The 24681-nt window shown below is 33.5% G+C and overlaps 2 protein-coding genes across 3 annotated transcripts; both read right to left on the bottom strand.

Moving 5' to 3' along the window:
* Positions 1 to 36: 36 nt before the first annotated feature.
* Positions 37 to 24109, bottom strand: LOC123715954. 2 transcript variants are annotated; one of them, XM_045671351.1, is made up of 6 exons: positions 23866 to 24109; positions 17290 to 17347; positions 4941 to 5149; positions 1893 to 4724; positions 1622 to 1739; positions 37 to 1533 (listed from the first exon to the last, which is right to left on the bottom strand). In XM_045671351.1, the coding sequence occupies exons 3-6, from the start codon at positions 5110 to 5112 to the stop codon at positions 1476 to 1478; spliced, it is 3180 nt and encodes a 1059-aa protein (XP_045527307.1). In that variant the 5' UTR covers positions 5113 to 5149; positions 17290 to 17347; positions 23866 to 24109; the 3' UTR covers positions 37 to 1475. The 2 variants fall into 2 exon arrangements, with proteins under 2 accessions (XP_045527307.1, XP_045527306.1); XM_045671350.1 differs by lacking the exon at positions 17290 to 17347.
* LOC123715955 lies at positions 7699 to 15923 on the bottom strand. Its single transcript, XM_045671352.1, has 2 exons — positions 15527 to 15923; positions 7699 to 9764 (listed from the first exon to the last, which is right to left on the bottom strand). Exons 1-2 carry the CDS (start codon positions 15553 to 15555, stop codon positions 7958 to 7960), a joined length of 1836 nt encoding a protein of 611 aa, XP_045527308.1. The 5' UTR covers positions 15556 to 15923; the 3' UTR covers positions 7699 to 7957.
* Positions 24110 to 24681: the final 572 nt, after the last annotated feature.

The raw sequence follows: 24681 nt of genomic DNA, 5'->3' as shown, positions 1-24681 counted from the left end.
GTTAAAATAAATACTTAATAATTTTAGCGTGTTTTATTTAACATGTATGGAAGCGTCGAGAGGTATCGCAATATATTATTTACAAATTCGTATATATTAAACAATACTGTCGTGTCCTTTATAATAGCTTATAAATATTTACAATAATTTATGCCAGTTTTAGAAATTTAGTACTGGTATTGTAAAAACTGCAGAAATATGTTATCCCATTTAGTCCTCTGCTTGATAAGTTAATTGACTTTGACGTTTTCATTGGACGGAGATATTCGCTGGCTGTGTGTATTGTTTATTAGCTTAGTTTAAATTACATTTAATAAGTACTAATAATAAAATTACAAAAATTACATACATTTTCAGACCTTTACTCACAAAAAGGAAAATAAAATTCGCACCTTAGCGTTCTAAGAATTCACTGGATAAGCTAAAATGTTAGAGCTTTTACTAGACAGCTATCTTTAACCAATGAAAAGATGGCGCTATTATAAAAAAAAAACTAAATAAGTCTGTCAATCGAGGCCAATTCTTTTTTGAATTTAAATTTTAATTTAGTGTTCGGAACAAGAACTGAACATTATCAATTGAAAAACGAAACCCTCTATCTACTAGAAAACATATCAGATTGTTACCTCACTATTGAACTACTAATGCCATTTTGTCAAGCTTTCGTGTTAATAATTTATAAAGTATACATTTGATCAGAGCATATTATTAGGGATTATATTACTCACGTTAAGACTAAAACTTTGGCAGTATTTGTAGGTACAAATTAGCAAATTTCTATTAATCAGTCTATAATTTGTGTAAATGAATCCTAAGTGTTAAATAGAAAAACATAAAAAATGGAAATAACGAGATCTAGCAATCCTACCGCAAAAGAAGTCTAAACACATCAATTCATAAAAGTCTTAAGCTAAATTACATACAGTCTTATATTCACAGTGTAAGGCTAATTGATACAATAGTCTTATTTTTACTCAAGCTTAAACTATTAACAAAATAAGACAATTAATTCAAGTACTACTCACTAAGTAACAGTTTTAATTGTCTTAAATTTAATACATTTACAAAAGCAAAGGTATATTTATACCAAGGAAATATCGATCAACATATAAAATGATCTGACAAATCGTAAACTTTCGACATGTCACAAAATTGATAAACTGTCATTATTGTAAGAATCAGGATTAAATTATAGAGCTGAATGATACTAGAAAATAATATCTATTTGTAAGTTACGAATATGTTTAGTTATATTTATTGCCTCCAGCATAGCATATACAATAATATAATACTCGATCGACTACACAATACAAAAGATCTACAAGCTTATGCTAATCGTTGTAACAACGACAAGTAGTACTACGTACCTCAACTTTAACTTATAAGTTAAGTGACGCCTTTGGCTTAAAGATAAAATGAAAATTATTGCACTCGATAACAGATTTTCTTTGGAGGTCTTTTGCTTTTTATACAGGTCATTTACTGTCTCCGCGGAAATGACCAAGGGGCTCGACCGATCTTGACCTTGGAGCTCTGAATATGTAAAAGAAAGGAAATGTAAGTAAACTTTACTTCTGTTATATATGTATATAACGTAACTATATATAAATAAAATAAATACCTTCTTCTTGAAAGCGTCAATTCGATTTTTCCTTCTTTAACTTGTTTGAAAAGGGATATTGCTCCAGCATGACTTAAACCACGTGTTGGCACGTTGTTTACGGACAATATCTCATCGCCTGAAATAGATAATTGAAATTATTTATAACAAATATAACATATCATATAATATAACTTATCAAGCTCCATATAAAAATATAACATTACATGGCACATCTGATCAGCGGCGAAGTTTAAGATATTATGGACAATATTCATAAAAAAGTACTTACCTTCATAAACATTTCCTTTATCAGCAGCTTGGCCATTCGGGAAAACTGTTTTGACAAATATACCCATTTGCCCTTTAGGCGAATCAGTTCCTCCAACAATGCTGAATCCAAGACTTTTGTGACCCAGACCCTTCCAAAACTGTACTTTATCAATAGAGTTGTTAGAATATTGTTGACGCTCTTGATTAACAGAGCTGTGTTCTTTGTGACGTGAAACGTGTGAACCATAATTTTGTGAGGATCTCTGTGAACCTACTCTACTAAAATATCGACTACGACTACTACTTCTTAATTGTTCTGGAATACTTTCAAACGATCTGTTTTGGTAGAGTCTTGGCACATTCTTTATATAATGAGACGCGTTTTCTTTTATTTCATTCGTATCATTATCTGTACATACTGAGACAGGCGTCCTAGATCCATGCAGCGATATGGGTCTGTAATTTGTATTATTTTTAGGCGTTGGCGAAGACCGCATAGATACTTCTATATTTGTTATATTTTGCAAAGAGGGGTGAACCGGTGTAAAACAGTTTCGCTCTAATAATTTTTCATCGTCACTCATCTGATTTGACATTAGTACTCTGTTACTCACATGAACACCCACTTCACATTTGGTTTGCATATCGTTCAAATCTTGTAACTGCCCAGTCAGATCACTTTCTACGTATAGGTTATTATCACTTGGGAAGTGTGTTTCCATAATAATAGAATTTGTTGATTTTGGTTTATGTATTGTTTGCGAGATAATGTCAGGGGGCACATTTGATAAACGTTTAGATTCATTTAAATTGTTTTCACAACGTTCATTATTTATTATGCGTCCTAGGGTAACAGGGTTTATTTCGTCATGGGCCATAACTAAGTCTACTTCGTATCTTTGAAACAAAGCTCCTTCTTCCAGGTCAGCTTCAGTAGAACATGAATTTACAATATGCTGAACCTCTTTCAGAGATGATAATCCTCTCAGTACTTTGCCGTTTACACTGACTATTTCATCTCCTATTCGCAGTCTACCGTCTCTGTGAGCAATGCCATCAAAATCGAGCTTTACTACGATATATCGAACCTCGAAATTTGAACCACTTCTGTCAAAGTCCACTCGATGCTGAGCAAGATATACGCCAAGACTTTCATCCAATCTGGTTTTTATAAGTCTAATTTTTCTAAATCGTTTAGTACACGGCCCTCTTCCGAGTAAATCTTTTTCCAAATTGTTAGTATCAGATACACGACCCGAAGTCATATTTTCACAAAGGTTTGGAGTTGATAAGTTTTCAAAAGCTGACAGCTGAGATTGTAAAAAGTTAGTTTTCCTGGGGTGAAAACGATCGTCTAATGTAATTGTTTTGTAAATAAAAGGGACCTTTTTACTCATATTTTTTTTTGGTAAAGGGGGTGGCTTAGCGTCACTATAATCAATTGTAATTTGATTAGAAATATTTTTCGTGTACTTTGGTGTTTTGTTTTCACTATCTCGATCATAGGAAATACTCTTTTCTATTGGGAATAATGCACATGGTGTTGAGCTTCTCCTTGCTGGAATTTGAACTCTATTGACATTCATTTTTTGATTTAAGCTTAACTGTCTTGTAAAATTGCCACAATTTCCATCACGGGTACCAGAGCCGGTTGATAGGTGACTGAATCCAGGAGGAGAGTGATTGCTATGTTCATCAGTTGGTCTGCCGTCGCTATCGTATCCAGATTCGTTAGAACTGATGTAATTACTCAGTCGATGAGCTTGTAAAATCTCTCTATGTATGCTTTGGCTAGAGGAAGCTAAATCGGACTTTAAATCTTGGATGGAACCAAGTGTCGAACCATATTCATAAACAGGAAGACTGTTTCTATTCCGAGGCATAAGCATGGGGTCGTAGTCTATCGGTGGTCTATGTGAGATCATAGATGACCTACGTGGGACGTCGTCATTTCTTCTATATGGATAAGGTGTGCCATCGATTTCATTAATACTTCGAATTGAATTTCTAGAGGAATCGATATCAGTTCTTAGTGCAGAATTACTGTCGTATACACTTCCTTCGTGAACGGATATATTATCGCTGCTTCTATAACGCTCCTCTGAACGAGAATTTGTTAAGTATAATCTTTCCTTTCGAAACTTTGGTGATTTTCTATCTATTCGTTCCGAAAAGCTCTGCCTAATAGATATCGATCTATGCTGTGACGTTATACTGTTTTCTTCTGGTAAAACAGAGAGTTTTGATCGTAAGAAAGCATAAGGAAAATTGGGCTTTTTATTGGAGGAGTTGCTTTGTGGTACATCGAGCTTAGATATATTATCGCAGCTTATGGCTTTTGTTGATGCGTTCACGAAATTTTCTTCGTTGTGTAAACTTATTTTCTGTTTAGTTGGGGATTTTTTATTTTCGTTATTCGTGTTTTGTAAATCGATGTCGTCAGATGGATCATCAGCTTTTATGTAGGTGGATAAATGAGAAGTTGAACAGCTTCGATATAATGTGGATCCATTATTGTTATTTTCAGGAGGTTTATATGTGTTTAAAGATTGTGTCTTAGACGTATTTAACATCCCTGTTGAACCCATACGATGAAAAAAAGATTTGAATGGGCTTGGGGACCTATCCCTTGAACCGCTTCTTATGGAATCAGTATCATTGTCCTTTTTCAATGATGCGGAGTCTGAAGTACTTCGACCCATTTTCCAATTTTGTTTCTTCTTAAATTGGCCAGATGCAGGTGATAGGTCTCGTTTCGCGACATCATTAGAGGGTGACTCATCTATATCTTTCGGTTCTTTTTTGAGCATATCTAGTTTCTTCCCCATACGCCGACCCCATGTTGCAAACACTGAAATTTTTAAATTATGATTGAGATTTTTTTTATTTCTGATTTAAAATTGCAGTTGGTTGTGTCATGAAATAATTTAGCTATTGTTTAATTATAATGTGCTTTATTATTTATTTTAATACTAAACATTTCAGTGAAGATGAAATGTTTAGTATTAAACATAAACTTTACCTTACCTTAAATGAGAGTATATATATGGTAAATGGTAATGTTTACCTTTCTTCATCTCCCTGACATCGTCTTCCATGACCATGGCTGGGAGCGCGGTTACAAGAGTATAATCGTGTGTGGGGTCTGGGCGGGTACCGGTATGGTCTCTATGGGGAGATGGCGTTGCACCCTGCGGCCCGGTCACTTCCCTGCGCTTCGGCCCACGGAAGAGGCGCATGATGACCGATCACGCAACCATTGCGTACGCGCTTATTCTAGAAAAAAAATGTCAAACAATAATTTTTTTTCACAATGAAGGTTTTCTTCATTGTAGCCATTCTCACTTGTTCCAGAGTACCATCCATGTAAATGCAATTGTTTAACCTGATTAATGCTATTTATGATTTAGAGAATTGAAATGTTAATGGTACAGTTAAAAGCAATAGTAACATATCGCTTTGGAATTTAGATGGTTATGTTTATCGCAATTATGCAAAATCGAGTTATCTAGTATTACTCAATGTGAGTACGCGCTCATGTATCACAGTATTATGTTAAGTTTTGCAAGGTGCACTGGGAATGCTGAACTTGTTTGCACGCATAGCGCATTTATGTAAATGGATCTTTAATTATTTTACTACAACATAGTAATGGATAAAACGTAACGTTAAGAATAATATTGTATTTTAAAATAAGCAATTATGTATGTTGATAAATTGCGAAATAATAATTAGAAACGTTTTTACACATCATGTTACTTCTTCTGTTTAATAATTTGATTTCTATATAGTAAATCTTGAAATATAAACTTTTTTTACCTTTTTGCTCCAATTTGTTTTAATATTCCTCGTATGAATATGAAAATGTGTTTAACAACAGGCACGTATTTGATTGCACTAGATTTAAATACTAGTGATAAATAAATGTAAACTCTTATGTTACGAAATATACTAAGCAAAATTTGGTAACATGTTGATGCGTTGGTGGACTTCATTATACTAAAATATAGCGTACTTATCAATTATTACTACTTTAAATCAAATTAGAAAATGAACAATAAATAAATAAAGACTATTATATTATACTCACGAAATTCTTTGTATATTGCTTTAATATTAAACGCTTGTAATTTGCACATCCACTTATTATTTACTTGAAACTGTTAAGTAATTAAGTTGCCAGGAAATGATTTTAACTGTTAAGAAGTCGACGTAAAACGGTAAGATAGTGGGATGAAGATTGTGGATGAGTGTCATTATGAGATGCATGGCGGATATTCGCTGCCTATAATTAGATGAGACAACAATTATATACCCTAAGTACATATTTATGTTAACTTATCGGAACTGTCCTGTCGTAATGATGACCGTCGGAATAGGCGGAAATCGTTCAAATCTAAAGCCTAGAATATTGATAACTGTATTTTATTTATCAATTACTAAGACATAATTATATCTACGGCCTGAGATTGTTTATTCTTAGCGGCGTATAAACATTATTTCTAGATGGATGCAGAAAGTGGCAAAACACATTTGAATGTGCAATTTCAACATTGCAGAACGGAAACTGGAAAGGCTTGGAGAGAAATCAAAAGTTATGCCAAAGACATACCCTGCTGGTGCAGTAATTGCATTGTTTTTCATACACAAAAAGTATATAGATATCAATAATTTCACTAATATAAGCAATACAATACAATACTTACGATTTATTATTACGGTAACTATTTTAATTAATTAGTTAATTCGGTAACCATTTTCTAGGTAATTGACAGACATTAATTTTGATTGAAAACGTCTGGTTTCGTAATTATACGAAAACACGGAAGGAAACATATTAGCGTACTTTTAAGCGTAACAGGATTTTAAAGTTTCTATTAAAAAAAAGACGTAGTTTTATATTTAAATAGTAATTTTATAGTTTGATTTTAGTGCTATATAAATGCCGTTGGATCACCATTATGAGGGTGCTTAATATATTGGAGTTTGAACTCCCGTAACATACATTTTATCGTTTCATTTATTGATAATTTTTATTTAAATTTTTTTGTATATAAATACAAAACAATTATCAGTCCGAGACCTAAGACTTGTGGATTTTACACCATATGATATTTAGTAAAATAATCACTAATGTAAAAACACTTATAATTAAAAGATACTTGAAACTTTGTATAATAAACCCTTTATCATTTTCAAGCTAGCTTTTAATAGCATTCGTAACAGATATAATTAAATTGATAAAATAATTTATGTCATGTCGCACACAGGATGTAGGCTATTCCGGTGTTGGCGTTTAAAAATCTTTAATGACTAATAGCTTTCCGCTTATCTTACTCATCAAACTTTGAAAATCGTGTGGGTTGTGAAGTTAAGGCGCCAAGGATTCATTTAAACATCAAAGGAGTAATATCTTAACATTTTGTCTGATAGATAGATGTTTGTAAGTGCACCAATGCACTATTAAAAAAGCACTTTGAGTAGCTATCGTTCAGTTTTTTGGATTGGTTCTGATTAATTTTTGCGTTTTTGTGTCAGTAATGTTAACCGCATTGTTGGTCGTATGTCTATATAAACTACTGTAATTACACAATATTATGAAGTGCATGAAGCGGTGTGGTAGCAAATTCTTCATTCCACGTAGCTCATGTAGTCAGGCTGCATTCCACGTATATTAGTATGTGGCTACATAAATAATCTATGGAGTAATTTTCATACAGTTATGGGGTAGAAAACAAAAAGGTTATTTTATTAATAAATTTATTTTTTAAATTTAATGATTTTAGACATAATAACGGGTTAACGATCTGTTATACGACGTCCCGGATTTAGAGTTTTAAAAAAAAGGATTATCTTTACACATAGGATTTATTTAGAAATATAGATTTAGAAAGACAACTGCTCGGTTTGAATCGTAAAGTGGGACTAACTTTAGCTGAAAGATAATGCTCATGGCAGTTGAAATAGGAGAATGCCAGCTTGCTAAAATAGAAGTTGACATAGGGTGGTCTCTAAGGTTTTAAATATATAACAACCCCCTCGTTATGAGGAAACTTACGGTTTATTTGTAAGTTTCCTTAATATTTAACAAACTCGCAAGCGGGCTACTGAAGGATTACTCTGGTTTTCCAGATTATTATCTTGCTCAACCGGGATATTATTGGAAACTTGGAGTTTTCTCGAACATTTGCCTTTCTTATAAAAATATACAAAAACAAAACTAAAAACTAGGATTACAGAGAAAATACTTAAAATAGGAAAGCTAACATGATTATTAAAATTATTAGGATTCTTGATCTCATTTAGATCCTTCATTGACAAGTCTGAAATAGCTTTAATTGATTTTAAATTATCAAGGTTAATAATCTTGATTTTTGGAATAGAAAAGTTATTACTTAATTTGTTTACACTTTTACAACAATCATCGTCAATAATATCAAAATTCGAGGATACAGCGGGGACATATGTTTTAGGATACACTTTAGTCACCAACTTAAGATTTTTATGAAAACCTACACAATCTATTGGTAAATTTAGTACACCTGTACCGGATATTACTAACTCAGATACATTTTGATTACATTCAATAGACAATTTAGTGGACTTTGATTGTACAAATATCCATTTGTTATTATTTAGCTTATGCCAAATATCTAAATCACCAAACATGACTTTAACAGGACAATTTTCTGGAAGGGTAGTTAAGGCTTTAGTAATTATTTCGATTTCACATGAAGGGTTATTAAGTACTGCGTAGACATCGGTTATTTCACAAAGGTAAGTATAGGTAAGTATGCTTTTACAATCATTTAAATCTTTGAGATAGATATAAGATAATTTATCTGTGCTCAAGGCTAAAAATTGTTCCGAAGGGAGGATCATAGCGAAAGAATTTAAATTACCCTCCGTATGTGGAATAGGCAATGGCACAGTTTTATAGATATTAAAATGTTCTAAGGTTACAAGTGGAATCTTTACAATAAACATTAATTTTTTGTTAAAATAGTAACAAGTTAAATCGGCTATATTAATTAGAATATGAATATTGCTTATTTCTATGTTTACAGGAAAGTCTCTATACTTAGGGAGTAACTTAAAATTATTTACAATATCATTGTACATTTGGTTTGGGGTTAAAACTGAAGGATGCAAGGTGTTACTTTTAATGAGTAAAATGGAATTAAGTAAGTCTTCCACCTTAAATGATAAAGTCAGTAAATTTGATTGCAAAATATTTAAAATGTTATAGAAATTATTCCTAAAATTAACCTCATTAAAAGCATTTGTTATATTGGATACCGTAGACGCTAATTCTTTGACGACACCATTCAATTTTGCTTGATTAAGGTTCATTTCATGTAAGGATTGATTTATATTGGTAATGGCAGATTGGGAAGCAATTACGGTTTTCTTCAATGTTCCTGAAATCTTTTTATCATTTTCATAAAGGGTTTTAATAGCGTCTTCATAGGTCTTCGCATCATCTTCGGTCAAGGTACCGAATATGTGTTTAAATACAGTGCCTATTCCGGAAAACCATGCGGATCTTTTCGAAACGTAATTATCGGACACTAGATGTGAAACGGCATTAAAGTCACGTTGGAGATCTTTAAGGATTGCTTCTAAAGGTTGCAATAAGTTATGACATTGCGAAACACCAATTAATTCGCTTCTCTGACAATAAGACTGAACGTTATTGAACACTTTATTTATGTCCATTATATGATTTTTTATGGGAATGATCTCTACGGGAATTACAATATGAAATTGGTCGTTTATTATCTTTAGTGTGCCAACAGGGTCGAAGAAGATCCCAGGACCTTTCACTATATTTTTGACATACTGATTTTCAGTTTCAGCTAGGGTGACATTGCAGAGAATTGCGATGACCCTGGAAAATATGTGAGCGTGTTATAATACTATAGAAAGGATTAAAATAATGTTACTTATAAAAAGTAAAATACAACAATAAAATTTTATAAAAACTTATCTTATAAAACTGGCATTTTAAATACCTATACAAAGTATATGTATATAATAAAAATAAAAACATTTATAAAATGAAATTTAAATTAGATCTCGTGAGCTGGTTTTACTTCATCAAAATGATGTTTAACATGACGTCGATTTATTAAAAGGTGTAAAGTATTATTATCGTAGACTTTAACGATTTTATAGGGACCTTTCCAAATTGGCGAAAGGGCCTTGCGCAGTCTGACGTGATTTTTTAAATAAACATAGTCACCTACTTTATACTGTATAGACCGCGTGTGTTTATCATAGTAGGTTTTTGATCTTTCTTTGGAAGTTTTGATATTTTCCAAAGCCTTTTCTCGAGAAATTTTTAATCGGTGATGGAGCATTTTAATATACTCTGGATATGTAACGTCAGGGCGTGATTCAAATATTGAGTCAGGGATATATGGCTTGTGGCCGAAAACAAGTTCGTATGGAGTGAATTTAGTCGTTGTGTGGACACTACTATTATAGGTTAACATGGCGGTATATACGAACTTATGCCAGTTTGTCTGATTTTCATTTACGTAAGATTTTAAATATTCCTTTAAAGTTGAATGGCTTCTTTCTAAAGCGCCTTGCGTTTGAGGGTGGTAAGGTGATGACCAAATTTGTTTAATCTTTAAAAATTCGCATGTGCGTTTAAATAATTCGGCAGTGAAATTAGTTCCTTGGTCTGTTAATATGGTTTTAGGGATACCAAATAGGGAAATAAAGTGAACTAAACCTTCGCAGGTTTCTTCTGCTGTAGCGTTTGATATTGGGTATGAAATGGAAAACTTGGTTAAATCATCCTGAAGAGTAAGTATGAATTTAAGTTTTTGAAATCCAGCTTCAGGCAAAGGGCCAACTATGTCGAGACTAATTCTTTCAAATGGGCGTGTAGCGGTAGTCGTGATTTGCATGGGTGATTGGTTGATCTTCCTCAGTGCTTTGTTTGATTGACATAATTTACAGTTTTGTATATAATTTTCTATATCTGTACGCATATTCTTCCAGTAATATCGTTCTTTGATTCTATTATACATCCTATTTGAGCCCAGATGTCCTGCAATCGGGATATCATGGTTTTCTTTAAGGATTTTAGTGATCTCGGAAGGAACAGGATATAGGATGGTATTATGGTGTATATTTACTGTTATGTTAGTATTATTAAATAAGTACATAAGCATGCCATATATTTTAACAAAGGAATGTTGTTCGAAGAGACTTTTAAAGTCAGATATGGCTATTTCTCGAATGTTCGCGGAAAGCAAGATATCGTCTCGGGCTGTTTTGAGAGTTTTGAATATATCTGGATATGTACAGTCGTCGAAATAGTAGACTTTGGTAAATAAAAGATAGTATATCTTGTTTTTATTTTCGATTTTTTGAAACGAATGTAGTTCTCTTTCTGAATTTAGGATATTGGCAGAGTCGGGTAGTGTGGACAGAATGTCTTGGAGATATGGATTTGATTCATCGAAGTCGATTGATACTGGGATTAAGATGGCTTTAGAATTACTCTTAAGGAGACTTTCATTGTGTTCCTTTATATGAGTATTGAAGTTTTCATTTTTGTTTGAGAAAGTTTTCAGGAAGTCGTTGTAGGCAGTGTTAGAATTTGAAATGCCTTGAAGAGGTGAAAAGCGTGAAGGGTTTTGTGAAGGTGAGTTGGTCTCATTCTCAGGGCTAGTAGTAGGAATCAACATTTCATCGTTTTCTAAAAGATCGATATTGGGTAGGCTGTCACTATCAGCATTGGATGTCGAAGGGAGTTGGATACCTAGATCATCTATTGTAAGAGGACTGAAGGGAAGTGGATCATTATCACTTGAAGACGGTATTACTCGTTGAGAATCAGTCTGATCTTTGATAATTGGATTGACGGGAAATCGAGACAGAGCGTCGGCGTTACTATTGATTTTTCCCTTCTTATATTCAATGTTGTAGTCGAACTCTTCGAGTTTTAAACGCCACCTTACAAGCTTGGATCCAGGATCCTTACAATTAAATAACCATTTCAGTGGTTTATGGTCTGTGAAAATTGTAAATTTGTTACCATACAGGTATGGTCTAAAGGTTTTAGTTCCCCATATGATAGCCAAGCATTCCTTTTCGGTAACACTGTAGTTACTTTCGGCTTTAGATAGTGTTCTAGACGCAAAAGCGATGGGGCGGTCTTTTCCTATAGGCCCTTGTGACAAGATAGCGGAGATTGCATAGTTAGATGCGTCGCATGTGAGATTGAATGGTTGGTTAAAATCAGGGTAAGCAAGTATAGGTGCGGAGATCAAGCTATTTTTAAGAGTTTCAAAGGCTAACTGTTGTTCATGTTGCCACATGAACGGAACATCCTTCTTTAAGAGGTTTGTAAGGGGTTTAGCAATTTTAGACAGGTTAGGTATAAAACGACGATAGTAGGACACTAACCCCATGAAGGATTTAATGTCTTTAGGACATTTGGGTTGGGGAAAATCTTGGACTGCTCTGGTTTTTTCGGGATTCGGCTTGACACCTTCGTCAGTTATTATGTGACCGAGATAAGAAACTTCTTTGCGCAGAAATTCGCATTTATCTGGCTGAAGTTTGAGATTAAACTGTCGGAGTCTGTCAAAGACATTTGAGAGGTTTTTCATATGTTTTTGGAGATCAAATGAGTAGATTACGATATCATCTAAATAGACAAAGCATTGCAGCCCTTGCAGGCCTGATAGAGCGGAATTCATCAACCTCTGAAACGTGGAAGGGGCATTTTTGAGCCCAAACGGCATCCGCGCAAATTCGAAGTGTCCTTGTGGGATGGAAAAAGCAGTTTTGGGAGCGTCAGCTTCAGACATTTTAATTTGATGAAAGCCGGAAGCTAAGTCGAGTGTACTAAAATATTTACATTTACCCAATTGGTCTAAAATTTCTGAAATATTAGGAATAGGGTAAGAATCTCCAATAGTGATATCATTTAATCGGCGATAGTCGATAACAATGCGCCATTTACGCTGACCAGAAGCATCGAGCTTTTTTGGAACTATCCAGATCGGAGATGACCATGGAGAAGTTGACGGTTTGATAATTCCTTCATTAAGCATTTTATTAATCTGATTGTTTACCTCTTGTTTATGCACTTCAGGAAATCGATATGATTTTGTATTAATGGGTACAGAGGAAGAAGTTGGTATCTGGTGCTCGAGAGCATTAGTACAAGTCAGAGAATCTTCAGGGAGGTGGAATATATCCGAAAATTCAGCGCAAAGATTAAATAATGATTCTCGTTCTTCGTTATTAAGGTGAGTGACTCTTAAAAGGTCTAAGACCTGCTCAGTTCTGTTAACGGCATTGTTGGGGATTGTATGAGATATATTGAATATTTGGTGATTTTCTTTATTTTCCAAGGGCGTAAGTTTTAATTTTAAGTTTGAGTTTAACGTAATTGGAGATTCAGAGATATTTACAACAGAAATGTTTATTCTAGAATTAGGTTTCACCTTGACAATGCAGTTAGCAATTAGAATTGAGTCGACGGGATTTTGATCTACCATCAAGCCTTCACCTATTTCTGGATTAAGTACCGAGCATTCTATGATGGTTTCAGTTCGGGGAGCAATAGTATATATTGGTTCATTAAATTTTAAAACAAGTTCAACTTGACTAATCGTAAGCGATTCATTCTTAAAATCAATGTTTGAGTAGTTGTCTGATAGGAAATCGTTTCCAATTATACCATCGTAAGGAAAATTTATGTTATCAATAATGTGGAATCGATACTTCAGAGAGTTGAATTCGATAGGTATACGTCCAAATGACCTCATTGGTTTATCTGCAGTTCCAATTCCTGAAAATGTTATAGTGTGTTCGTCTATTTCAGGCATGTTTTGAATAGATGATTTCTTTATAAGGCTAATAGATGCACCACTATCAACAAGGAGCTTAAGTAGTTTGGTAGATACAGAGGTTTGAACTTCCACAAAGGGTAAGTATTTTTCGGATGGATTTGAAGTAACGTTATGTATTTTGTTATATATATTGTTTTTTATCTCAGGCGTGGTGTTTGGGGTATCGACCATGGATCTTGTAAGAGGAGATATGGCAGGCATATATTTTAGAGTGCCAGATACTATAGATGCATATGTCCTTTGTTGGGAATTTATTGCACCATTGTTAGAATTAGGGTTATGTGGTACAGAGGATTTTGAAATTGATTTATTAACGTTGCTACCACTATGAGTTTGACTACCCTGCTGTGTGACCTTGGATTTAGAAATAGGAGCATGGTCTTCGTTTTGGGGCTGGTTACCCTGCTGTGTGACCTTGGATTTAGAAATGAGAATATGGTCTTCGTTTTGGGGCTGGTTACCCTGTTGTGTGACCTTGGAATTGTAATAGGATATAGAATTTGCGGTGTCATTTGGATATAGCAATAGAGGACGTTGAAATTTCGGACTCGGGAGACACCGTCGGGAGTCCTTTATTCGTTTAAAGGATTATCTGTCTCATCGACTCCATAATCTTCATAAGAAGCTATTGCATGAATCGGTTGGTTCCGATTTTGAAAGGAAGTAGTAGGGTTTGTGCGGTTGTAGCTTGAATTTTGATTGTTTCCAAATTTCCTATTATTGTATTCTCGTTTGCGACAACCTTCAATAGTATGACCTGGAGCTTTGCAATATCGGCACACTATAGGATTAGAGGGCCTAAACGCGGCAGATGTTGTATTATTATTAGTGCCATATTGTAAAGCTGATCTATTTGGTGGATATGATGAGTGAGATGGGCGAAATCGCGCCTGATTCTGAGTATTTGGAGTTTGGGCGTAATTAGTGTTTCGTCGTGTCAAAGCATTGATAATCTTTTCTTCCGAAGTAGCGAAATTAATGGCGTCGTTCAAAGATTCAGGGTCACGGCATCGAACTACAGTAGACAATCTTGGATTTAGGCCGACTACAAACGTGTGTAACGCTAAGTCTTTCATAGCTGCGACGCGGCCTGCCAGTTCGTCCTTTTTCTTAGTAGGGATAGTTATATTAATTTCGGATAATAATTTTGATAAGCAAGACTCTATTCGTAATGCAAACTGGTTGACCGTTTCGTTGCCTAATTGACGACATTCTTGTAAATCAGAAAGCAGCGCAGCATAGTGCTTTTTATCACCAAATTGAGATTTTAAGAACTCTTCAAGCTGGTGCCAATTCTCAAATTCTTTTACACAACAAGCCGTTTCTGCGCGTCCTTCTAATTGACTTACAATATATTTTAGTAAAATGTCCTGTTGGTTTTGAGTAGCAAGTTCTACCGCATTTCTACAATTATTTAAAAATGCACTTAATTTTTCGCGGTTACCATCGAATTTATTTATGAATTTAATTAGTATATTTAAATCAACGTCTGTGGCTGACCTATTCTTAGACTCGCGTACAATAACATCTTCCTTAGGCATTGTCACGTAGGATATGGCTTAGACAAAACAATACTGATAACGACGCGACGACGGCTAGCGTTACTGAGAACTGATTAGGCGATGCACTGATTTCTTATTGGTATTGTAACCAATTATGAGATTGTAATTTTATAAAACAACCTTTCTATTTTTAGCACTTTAAACTTCACTAATTGTTTTCACACAACACACTGAAATACGAATATATAGGATTTTTGAAGACTTACAGGGATGCTGCAGTTTTACTGATGAACATCTTTGATGTATAGGGCGGAGACGGCGGATGTTTCTTTGCAAAACAATTTCAGAATTCACAGCGAATAGGAAAATCTAGTTATTCACAGAAATATTCACTTTTGTAATCACTCGTTAGTCGCGACTGCCAAACTGAGGCGTACCGAGGATTTTTAAAAAATCCCTTGAGCTGCCACCAATGTTATACGACGTCCCGGATTTAGAGTTTTAAAAAAAAGGATTATCTTTACACATAGGATTTATTTAGAAATATAGATTTAGAAAGACAACTGCTCGGTTTGAATCGTAAAGTGGGACTAACTTTAGCTGAAAGATAATGCTCATGGCAGTTGAAATAGGAGAATGCCAGCTTGCTAAAATAGAAGTTGACATAGGGTGGTCTCTAAGGTTTTAAATATATAACAGATCGTCATCTGTTTTGTTTTGTATATCCAATTTCTACATTAATTGTTCTGTTCTGGCAACAAAGCTTCAAATGTGTTGTGATTTAAGCTTAAGAACCTTAGATTTGTTTTATTTGGATTGGTTAGCAATTGTTTCATTACGCTAAATAATATAGTAAGCACATGCATACTAATGCAATAGGATAATTGAATGGATTCTTATACCCGAGTAAGAAACATGGCGGATCAACATTTCCAGATTACCCTACACTTAAAATTCCTAGCGGCACGAAGAAATACCGTCCTTAAGACGATTTGTGTACAAAGTTTTATATAATTAGGTGCGTTCTTAATAATGCGGGCAAACCGCAGAGAATTTTCAAAGAACGCAGCAGAAATATTCTAACATTGAGATTAACAATTTTCGTGTGTTCGTAAATAATAATGATATGCATTATAACTTTGTCTTCCCTTTTTAAAGATACTAAAAATATTATATAGTTTACTTATAACGGCAGCGTTACTGTATCGACGCAAAGTATTATCATTTCGGTCTAGGAAATTCCGAAGACACAAAGTAAAAATAAATTTAATATATATCATATATGTATATAGAAGTATTTACTTAACGAGCCTTCGTGATCCTTTGTTACATGCTCCATCGTGATGAAGGAGGAGCCGAGAGTATTTCAAACGCAATAAGTTGCGTAAATTGTAATTTGTTATAACGCTCTACGTGTTATTTGCATACAGAAGCTTTGTTTGTGATATTTTAATGGCAATGTGTACGCAGTTAGTGCCGCGTTTGACGGACATTGACATCGAGTCGCGAGGCAGGTGTGCGTTGCTAACTAATACACCTAAGCACGAGTGTTCTTTGGTAATAGCCAACTCACGAATAACCAAGACTCTGGTGTTGCATGAAGAAATTTCTAAGAATGCGCTGTGGCTTTTTGTACACAAATTACTCATTACGCGTGGAGCATGAATTTTATCTACAAACAAATGAGTTTTTGCTTGCAATTTTCTTCACCGTTTGTTTTGTAAGAATTCGGTGTTAATGTGTTACAACATTTAAAAATCATACTTAGATTCCATAATATTGTTACCGTATTTTGATTAACATACCAGGCATCGGTATTTCCTAGAATATAGCTATTCTTGTAATGTTAACACATTTAGGAGGTATTTTTTATAGAGATCTTAAAAATCAGTAAGAAAACAATGAAGCACATTAGGCGGAAGATTTGTAATATGTACGTATTGCTAACGTCGATACAAGAATACTCAATACATCGAGTGTAAACATACGACCTAGGAGCATTATTTATAAATGCAGTGCGATGACTCACCTCATGCCAAGAATGCTCATGGAGCAGACGGACTGTGGCGTGCGCGAGCGACGCTTGACTGAAATAAGAAATAAACCCTATTCAATAACTAACGTTTTACTTTCTATATGATTTCCTGTTCTCTTGATTTAATCAAACAAATATTCTACCACTGTTGCAGAAAGGAAATTTCTCTTAATAAGTTTTTTATGGAGTTATGACGTAGACTGAAGATGGAGATTATTAAGGAGATTTTACAAACCTGGGTTGAATTTTATCTTTACAATTTAAATATTATTATATTATTTTAAATATTCGAAGTAATAGGTCTATTACATGCTTAATAAGCCTATCGGTGTCGGTAACTATTTATTCACGCCAATGTACTTTTTTATAATGCAAGCGGCATGAAGGGATCGGAAACATAAAGATTCCATCACGTAGAATATTTATCGCTAGCCAGTGTAGGACAATAGGGCGGCATCGAAAGAGTAGTTAATAGCAACCCATAACCACTATGTTAACCGCGACCACTCATCATGACATGCAAATAACAACTTATAACAATTTTATTCGAATCGAATCTCTCCTTTCTTACTCATGGAAACGAAAAACTCTAGTATCTATTATATTTACCATCGCCTGAATGTATTTGCTCTCTGCTTTATCTAAAGATATATACAGATATATGAAATTAATTTAAATGAAATAAAATATGGGTGATAAAAATGAAATAGAAAGGTTCTTATTAAGGTATTTTTATTTGAGAATTACCTTCATCTAATGCAAACAACAGCACCTGAATTATTAAAAAAGTGAGGTGTTAACAAAATATCCTTTGGGATTCTGTCTTTGAAAATAGATAAGCATACTCTTTATACCGGATAAGATGAACATTAATGTACACGCTATGAAGCATCATGATATTAGTATATAGCAATTGATATACTTAAAATATTCCTACTTGGTATTGGCTTATCTATGTTAAAATATATATGAATTTATTATAAAGTATGGCAATACGAACACAACAAACATATATTTAAAAAAGTAAACGGTAAAGTTATTACTGCGCTGACTGTAACGAATTATTTAGTTTTTAGTCAATCGTATTACATATTTGAAATAAATGTTTTACAAGGCTATCAATTAAGGCACAATGAAAGCTTATCACAAGCACTATACTGGTAATTTGTCGGTTGTACTGTTAAGAGAACAATTTATAAGCATGTAGGCGGGCAGAAAGCGCACGCGCCGTAGGCGGACACAGCCATTGACGAGAAATGCCCTTGTCTGTGCTGCCACCTACACTCAGTACTGACTTTTACGACTACAATCGCACCTCGAGTAATAAATTTTTTAACACTTTTACAACGGCATCACTCCATTGACAACAATAAAAAACAAAACCAATATTGGGAAACTTTTATGAAACAAAAAAGTTTATTACTGGAATTATGTAATCTAACTTAACTATAAATATTTTAGGCAATAATTAGAAGCGTAAACGAAATGTAAACAACTATCGTACACTTGAAGCCAATATTGAGCACTTTAGTTTTTGCCACTCATATAAATTGTATTTAAACATTGTCGTTTCCGATAATGTCATAACATAACATAATAACATAAGAGTCATTTAGATTTTTGCACCCTTAGATAAGCCAAGTTTGTTTTGTTATTTTTAACGATAAAAGTCAGTTGTTACCCAGCTTCAAACAAAGAGTTTTATTTAAACATATCCATACAACAACAGTCACCGAACTTATGTCTGGGCAATCAAAAATTAACAGTGATACAGAAACAGGCATTCCTTGTGTCTGTCTAAATATAGCGTTACTTTTAATCCTCATAATATTAAGACAGACAGTACCTATACAAACAGATTGACCCTTGTAGATAACAAGGTTATTTGTGCCCTGATCTATCTACTTTTATTTTTATCGGAGGCTAACCAGCTCCACTCAATGCAGACCTAAGTAAATCAAATGCGTCAAGATAGACATTAATTGCAGATACGTAATAAAACCCTTCGACTGTGGCAGTGTTATCTCGAAATGTTTCCTGTCTCAAAATAAGATCCAATTATCTCCTTCGGATCGTACTTTAGTACGATTCAAACGATAAAATTTTTTGATTCACGGTTTTCAGTTGAATATGTCCCGTGGATTTAATTATTTCAAAGTTGTATCGCTTTAATGCATTTATTGCTGGCTATTCGAAGTTACGCGTGATCGTTATTGTCTTTATTTATAGCAATTGTTCGCGGTGAAATAAAAGCGTAATTTACTTTTACAAGAAGTAGATCACGATAGATGAGGCTCATCCGGAACTCGCGGTTATGATTTGTTTCACGTGTTACGAAGAATTCGACAATTAAAATAATTAGTTTTACTAGTTCGTTATGGTTTTCGGACACGGAATGAAGTCAATTTATCTACAATAGAGATTTTGTGTTTAGTTTCCTTAAAAATATTAAAGATCATCGTCCTAGTACATATAAAACATCTTCAGAATAAAATTATTTAACGCAAGATAACAAAAAACCCAGTCAACGTACCGCACATCTGGACACATTAAGTAATAATAGTGTAAACTTTGGCAGATAATAATGTATTTAAAAATAACTTCATGGTATGACTCTAGTTCTAAAGAAATTCTAATATGTACAATGAAGTTACAAGTTCAAACCAAATCCCGTATACGATGCTGATTAACGTTAATTGTACTGAGCGTGGTCAAATATTATCGACAGGTTCTTCAGTTACCTAAAAACTGTTGCGTGATGACTCGTTGTAATAACAAGTATTCAGTGAAAGCTGTTACTTAATCTACGTAATGGGTTTAGAAAAAGCGATCCGTGGTCGACGACAGACGATAAATGCCGATGTTTCATTAGTAAAAATTATAATTTCAATTAATACTTATATGTATCTCTCACTCTTTGAAACCTGTTCGCTTCCGGAGTTACGCTAAACCAGTTTGCAACTAAACAATTTGTTTTTACAATATTTTTTGAGTTTTTATTTATTGAAATAGCGTCGCGGCTTTTTGTTAGATTGACCTTTTTAAGTTAATTATACATTTTCTGATTGGACACACCAATGTCACTGTCAATTTTACGCTGTTTTCTAACTTTTAAGAACATTTAATTTAATAATATATATATATATATATTTATATTAAATTATGAGAGTATGTAACTTATATATGCATTTTACGAAAATAATTTCAAATAAGAATAACGGTAGTATTACAAATATCTACAAAAACTGTTGAAGTTTTCTTGTCATTTTTAACAAATTAATTAACGGGTATTACTAATTGATGTTAGTTTATTATATTATATTACATTAATATATATATGTATATTATAATACTATAAAATATAAACTTTTTAAATCGATAAAACAGATATATAACAGAAACAGATTTTAATACCACATTTTGCCGGCGTATAAATTTTTCATGATAATTATGTATAAATCTTCTTTATAGTTCTGAAGCCAATATTCGTGTTCCAATGAGGGAATAAAATAAAAATTAACGGTTTTAAAAAGGAGATAATTTACTGCTATGCATCTTAATATAAATTGAGCAAATACATTAATGACATTCAAATGCAAATTGCTTTTTGATTTTATTAGTATTAAGCATAAATATAAAAGTATTATTCATAAGACTTGTAATTAAGATAATGTAAATTTATACATTGATATATAAATAAAGCACTCGCTTATTAAAACTTTTAATACCCATGATGATTATGATTAAATGACTATACCAAAATATTATATATTCTAATAAATAAAGATTGAGCAGTGTTGGCCTAGTGGCTTGAACGTGCGACTTTCATCCCTGAGGTCGTAAGTTCGATCCCCGGCTGTGCACCAACGGATTTTCTTTCTATGTGCTCATTTAACACTCGCTCGACCGGTGAAGGAAAACATCGTGAGGAAATCGGCTTGCCTTAGACTCAAAAAGGCGACGGCGTGCGTCAGGCACATAAGGCTGATCACCTACTTGCCTATTAGATTAACAAGTGACCATGAAACAGATACAGAAATCTGAGGCCCAGACCTAAAAAGGTTGTAGCGCCATTGAATTTTTTAAATAGATAAAGTTTTATAAGTAAGATTAAGATTAAGAAGTTTCGTTCGTTTATCTTTTAATTCCAAGATGATAAGAGTCAACAATGTTATTGAACTATAACATGACATTAAAGTATGCACGTATTTAAATTGATCACTATAATATCTATTTATACAAAATATTCACACCCTAGATGTAAAACTAAAACAAATATAAGCCTTGTTTTTGTTCCAATCTTATAAACGAAGTCACGGAGATCATCAATGATAAATAAGATTTATGATCTTCAGCTGAAATCTATATGCGACAGAGTATATATGGGGATCGAAATTATTTTTTAACAAACAAAAGCACGTGAGGCGTTAGAGGTGTATTGCCCTTTTTATTAATCGACAATAGTTAATGATTTCAATACTGAATCCATTTTGTTGTGCCGGGAATAAAAAGCTAACAAATCAGCTTAAAAAAACCATAAGCTCTTATTGCGAGCCTATTGACAACCTAGACGAATAAACCAAACTTACATAGAAACCACAAACAAAATTATCGTTTTTTCGTTCGGTCTTGTGAATCGAATACGTTTCAGTTTATACGTGCTAAAACGCTATTTAATTTAGGAACCTAAACTCATCTCGACAGGATTTTTAAAGACGGCTCATGGTAGGCCCACAGAAGTAGACTGCGACTTTGAATGCGCATTTATAGTAAAAATTCTTCTCTGCTTTCATGAATTTTCTCAAAAAAAAGTTGAGAGAACTTAATACAAAATGAGCTTTTATTACAATACTATAGGATTATAAACTGCCAAACATTCAATAAGGCCTGTCTATATTTAAGGCGATAGGAACCTTTTTTTAAGACGTGCTCCGGCGCCAATACATAATAGGATTTGGGAACCGCGTGGCGTTTAACTGTTCTTGGTACCTGAGCCGTACATACTAAGTAGGGTTTTGTTTGTTCACAAACATAATACCAAATTGCTATTTAAAACTTTCACTCAAGATATATAATTTGAGATCCTAATAGAATTCTCTAAAAGAATCTCTTTCGATTCGATAGACCTTAATTAAAAATTTGGAGCAGTAGAATTAACAGCTACTTTGCTAATTAATATCGCACTCCTTAGTGCTGAATGTTGATGAATCAAGCAGTCTTTGACGGTCTACTGGCATTCAGGTCGCATATGCGCCGCTGACTATGTCGGCCGCACTCAATCAGTTCTGTCTTGTAAAAAAAACTTACAGATATATCAACAACAGTCACGCGACTCATCATGAATTGTGTAATGCTTTAAAAACATCTCTGGTTATTGACACCGCCATTAATTACAATCTAAAATGATCATTTACTTTCTGTTTTAGATAAACGATAAATAATCATGTTACGACTAATATAGCACAAATGTGGTGTTTTCTTAAAGCGGAGATTCAAGATTGTAACGATAAAAGGTTTTTACTATAAAATCAAGTAGTTTTATAACGGTCGGAATCGTTAAGTTTATGTAGACTTCAATAAAAACTATATAAAGTACAGGTCGAGTCGCCACGATCATGGTCAATTCAATTTGAATCTTACGACTGATAGTTATTTGAAAATTGTTTGAGTGTTGGTCAATGATGACATTGATGGAGCAAGAATATCGCAGGTGCAAGAAATGCAATTTCAATCAGTTTTACATACTTAATGGAAGATATTACGAATTTTAGTACATTTTATCTCATGTAAATTATATTTATTGCATTATGCTTGTTTTTTACGTTGACTATAAGATATTTCCTGTTTTTAAATAAACTTAGATGTCTCGGCAGCTTTCACGGATTTGGTTTTTTAACTCTTGTAATGTTTGTCTTTGGGTACAGAAATAAATATGTTTTTAACGCTTCGTTCGGGACAGCGGTAAGCGGATGTATCTTTTAAAATGTCTCTGGTTTTGTAGTCAAGATGATATTAAAGCACGTAATACGATCTGTATAAAATTAATTCATTCAAATCTGCCCTTCAAGGATAAACTACCGTTACTCGAGATAAATTATATCATGGTATTTTTTTGAAAGCTTTTACTAAAAGATAAAATTAATAAATATTGCAGTTATTATGCATAACTATGGCGATGCGTGTAGTCCTAGTAAGCGTGGGAGTTGTATATTCCGGCAAGGATTCTGACAGAGGTTTCTCGCATTACAGCACAGGAGATAATTTAGTAGATTAATTAAAAGTTGTTATTAATTCCTGGATACGTAGAAAGGATTCAACTTAGTTTTGATTTCCGTTAACTGACAGTTTCACTTTTGTTTAAATTTAATTAATTAGTAATGGTCGTCCAAAATATGACGTTACAAAGTTAATATTCTACAATAGTTTTTATAACTGCTGTTATAGCAACATAAATTTATGTTTACAGATTATGAAAAATAACAATTGCGCATTTATTATTAAAGGAATATTAGGGTACTCGGATGATAGTTTCTATAAATTTATATCGTTTAATAATTAATAAATACTTACTCTGTGTCCTGTGTCTTCTTATCAATTTAAAAACAAAACAAGCCGGCGTTCACGAATACACTATCACTATAAACAGGACATTGAAGTCATGACGTCACTGGCACGTTATCACAGAGACGTGCAGATCGATCTCAATGCGGGAATATTTTGATAAGGGCGGGTGCGGACGCAATGCTGACGATCGAAAGCGGCTGCAATTTAAGGAGTGTAGACTTCGAGGCGCGCGGCGCGACTGACGAGCGTACAGCGTACACGGCTCGACCCAATGGGAATTGCTCGTAGTACAAAAAAGTGCTGTAATAAAGCGCTCAAAACGCTGAACGAGTTGCTGAATGGCTTGTCGGAAAAGTTTGTACCTTAGGGATAGGATTGTGGATTTCCCAAGTGTGTTAAGACTGTAAATAAGGCTTAAGGAGGATAGAAGATTTCGGATCGAACCAGTTATTTATAATCATAATAATAAATTAAAAAAAAAGATTTTTGACTTTTCAAGATTTGAGAAGCAGAGCGAGAGAGGTGGTTTTGAAGTTCAAATGAATTAAATGTGTTATGAATTAATCTTAAATTTTATTTATATCCTTTTTTAATCGTCCTCATAAAAAACGTGGAACTTTCGTTAAATTTAGTTTCAATTTCCAGTAATTCCTTAACTATTACTTGATATTATTTAATAACTAAAAATATAATATACTACTACATATTTAGTAACTAAGTAATCGTACTGTGGTAAGATAAGATAGTTCTTTGGTCCTCGTTGTGCTTCAAATTGATTTAATCAATTAAAGCGCTCTTCATGCTGGATACGTAAATGTAATT

This window comes from Pieris brassicae, chromosome 11 (genome assembly GCF_905147105.1).
Source record: "Pieris brassicae chromosome 11, ilPieBrab1.1, whole genome shotgun sequence".
Taxonomy (NCBI): domain Eukaryota; kingdom Metazoa; phylum Arthropoda; class Insecta; order Lepidoptera; family Pieridae; genus Pieris; species Pieris brassicae.
Note: the sequence above shows the minus strand (reverse complement) of the source record. Positions and strands in the feature narration are given on the sequence as shown.